General features: G+C 65.1%; 1 protein-coding gene across 1 annotated transcript in view; it reads left to right on the plus strand.

Annotated features, from left to right (window-relative positions):
* Positions 1-746: 746 nt before the first annotated feature.
* LOC114072140 (histone deacetylase 7-like) overlaps positions 747-3,139 on the plus strand; it is a gene marked incomplete at its 5' end in the record, with an annotated part of 9,381 nt that continues 6,988 nt past the window's right edge. Inside the window, 5 exons of the mRNA XM_027910061.1 lie at positions 747-956; positions 1,613-1,823; positions 2,430-2,563; positions 2,793-2,913; positions 3,030-3,083. Coding sequence (XP_027765862.1) covers positions 747-956; positions 1,613-1,823; positions 2,430-2,563; positions 2,793-2,913; positions 3,030-3,083 — 730 coding nt within the window. The remainder of the gene's footprint in view (positions 957-1,612; positions 1,824-2,429; positions 2,564-2,792; positions 2,914-3,029; positions 3,084-3,139) is intronic.

A 3,139-nucleotide genomic window follows, 5' to 3' on the forward strand; every position in this document is an offset into this window, starting at 1 on the left:
GGGTGGTCCTTGAGGGGCTGAGGGCGCTTGGTGTGTCCAGCTGGAGCTGAGGGGGGACCTCACAACATCCTCAGGGGGGGCAGGCCCTGAGCTCAGCTCTGGGGGGACCAGGGAACAGCCTGGAGCTGTGCCAGGGGGGTCAGGTTGGATTTTGGGAAAAGGTTCTTCCCCCCAGAGGGTGGTTGGCACTGAACAGGCTCCCCCAGGGCGGTGGGCACAGCCCCGAGGCTGCCAGAGCTCCGGGAGGGTTTGGATGATCCCCTGGGGCACAGGGTGGGATTTTGGGGGGGTCCTGGGCAGGGCTGAGTGTTGGACTTGGGATGGTCCTGGTGGGTCCCTTCCAAATCAGGAGCTTTCTGTGGTGGCTCTGGGAGAGGCTGAACCCTCCTGGAACGGGGTGTCCTGTGCTCCCTGTCCCCTCTGGGTGCTCCCTGTCCCCTCTGGGTGCTCACTGTCCCCTCTGGGTGCTCCCTGTCCCCTCTCTGTGCTCCCTGTCCCCTCTGGGTGCTCACTATCCCCTCCCTGGCCCCTGTGTCCCCTCCCTGGCCCCTCTGTGTCCCCTCTGGGTGCTCACTGTCCCCTCCCTGTCCCCTCCCTGTCCCCTCCCTGTCCCCTGTGTCCCCTCTGGGTGCTCACTGTCCCCTCCCTGTCCCCTCCCTGTCCCCTGTGTCCCCTCTGGGTGTTCACTGTCCCCTCCCTGTCCCCTCCCTGTCCCCTGTGTCCCCTCGCTGTCCCCGGGGCTGCAGCGCATGGCCAAGCCGAGCGAGAAGCCCCGGCTGCGGCAGATCCCGTCCTCGGAGGACATGGAGGCCGAGGGGACCCTCCCCGAGGCTGCCCCGGAGGGCTCTGACCCCGCCAGGACACGCGTGGAGCCCCCCAGGCCGGGCAGCAGCGGGAAGGAGCCCGAGAGGACGCAGAAGGTGCTGCAGCCTCAGGACGAGCTGGTCCTGCAGCAGGTCCGGGGAGGGGGCTGGCAGGGGTGGGCACGGCCCCAGGGGAAAGGGGGGATCTGGGCAAAGAGGGGGGCACCGGGGGTGGTTTTGGGTCCCTTAACGGGCTCGGGATTGGGCTGCAGGAGGGCGAGGCTGAGCTTGGTGTCCCTCCCTCTGCATCGTCCCCAAATTGCTGGGCGTTGTCCCCAAACTGCTGGGTGTTGTCCCCAAACTGCTGGGCTTTGTCCCCAAATTGCTGGGCATTGTCCCCAAACTGCTGGGCTTTGTCCCCAAACTGCTGGGCATTGTCCCCAAACTGCTGGGGGTTGTCCCCAAACTGCTGGGCATTGTCCCCAAACTGCTGGATTTTGTCCCCAAATTGCTGGGAATCGCCCCCCGATTGTTGGACTTTGTTCCCCCACATTGCTGGGCGTTTTCCTCACACTGCCAAGCATCGCCCCACCAAATCGCTCAGCATTGTCCCCAAATGGCTGGTGTTTGTCCCCAAATCGCCGCTGTTTGTCCCCATCCCAGCACTGCGGGGCTGAGCCAGCAGGGAGCAGCAGACACTGGGACATTGTCCCAGCTCCTCTGAGCTGTGACCCCCAGCCCCTGCAGGCTGCAGGACCCCCTCCCTGGTGCCCTCACGGTGGTCTCTGTGCCCCCCCCCCCCTCCCCAGGCCTATCTATGGGATTCCTACCAGCGGGTGCAGCAGCAGCTCCTCAAGCGCCAGCCCTTGGACCCCCCCGTGGTCCCCACGGGGCACAGACCCCTCTCCAGGGCACAGTCGTCCCCTGCCACTGCCAGCGTGTCCCTCCCCACCCAGGACACCCCCAAGGGCCTGGCCCTGCCCGTGCAGGAGCAGCCAGCAAAGCCACACTTCACCACAGGTACCTGGGGGGGGGCTGTGGGGGGGACCTGGGGGTGTCCCCATGGCAGCCCTGGCACCAGTCCCGGTCACTGCCAGCCCTGGGAGATGTGGGAGGGACGGGAACAGGGCATGAGGGTCCCGGGTTTTCTTTGCCTGAGCTCAGGTGGCTTTTCCAAGTAGGACTTTTGGCCACTTGGTCCGTCTCCCTTAGGAATCCAAGGCAGGATTTGCTTGGAGCGTGTTGGGATGGAGAGACCCCCTGGTTTGGGATAGAGACCCCCTGGTTTGGGATAGAGAGACCACCTGGTTTGGGATGGAGAGACCCCCTGGTTTGGGATAGAGAGACCACCTGGTTTGGGATAGAGAGACCACCTGGTTTGGGATGGAGAGACCCCCTGGTTTGGGATAGAGAGACCCCCCTGGTTTGGGATAGAGACACCTGTTTTTTGGGACAGAGAGGACCATTTTTTGGGACAGAGGTCCACAATTTGGGACAGAGGGACCTCCATGCTTTGGGATGAAGTCCCCCCATGTTTTGGGGGATAGAGAGGCCTGTTTTTTGGGGCAGAGGCTCCATGCTTTGGGAGGGATCCCCCCCACGGTTTTGGGTGTGTGTGTGTGGCAGGGCTGGTGTACGACTCGGTGATGCTGAAGCACCAGTGCTCCTGTGGGGACAACAGCAACCACCCCGAGCACGCAGGGAGGATCCAGAGCATCTGGTCCCGCCTGCAGGAGCGGGGGCTGCGCGGCCGCTGCGAGGTCAGGGGGGCAGCGGGGGGTGGCTGAGGGGGGGTCCTGGTGGGTCCCTGCCCCCTGGATGTCACCAGGGGGGTGCCCAAGCCCAAACCCCCCCATGAGGAGCAGGGGCTGAGCCCCCGGGGTTGCTGCCCTGGATGTGCCACCCTCACCCTGGAGGTGGACAGGGTGGGAGCAGCTGTGTCACCCCCCCAGCTGGGTGACACCCCCCACCCTGTTTCCCCTCCCCCAGTGCCTGAGGGGCCGCAAGGCCACCCTGGAGGAGCTGCAGTGCGTGCACAGCGAGCGCCACGTGTTCCTCTATGGCACCAACCCCCTCAACCGCCTCAAACTGGACAATGGGAAGCTGGCAGGTGGGTCTGGGGTCTCCCCCCCTCCCTGTCCCTGCAGCTCCCCTGGGTGCTGAGCTTTTCCCCCCTCCCCAAGCCCCCACCCCCCTTGGTGTCCTCAGTGTCCCCTCTGCCCACAGGGATCCTGTCCCAGCGGATGTTTGTGATGCTGCCCTGTGGAGGGGTGGGGGTAAGTGCCGCAGCCCTGCTTGGTTTTTGGGGGGAGGCTCCTTCCCTCCTTCCCTCCCTC

This window comes from Empidonax traillii, unplaced genomic scaffold (assembly GCF_003031625.1).
Source record: "Empidonax traillii isolate 1590-97213 ecotype Southwest subspecies unplaced genomic scaffold, ASM303162v1 scaffold2676:size19563, whole genome shotgun sequence".
Taxonomy (NCBI): Eukaryota; Metazoa; Chordata; class Aves; order Passeriformes; family Tyrannidae; genus Empidonax; species Empidonax traillii.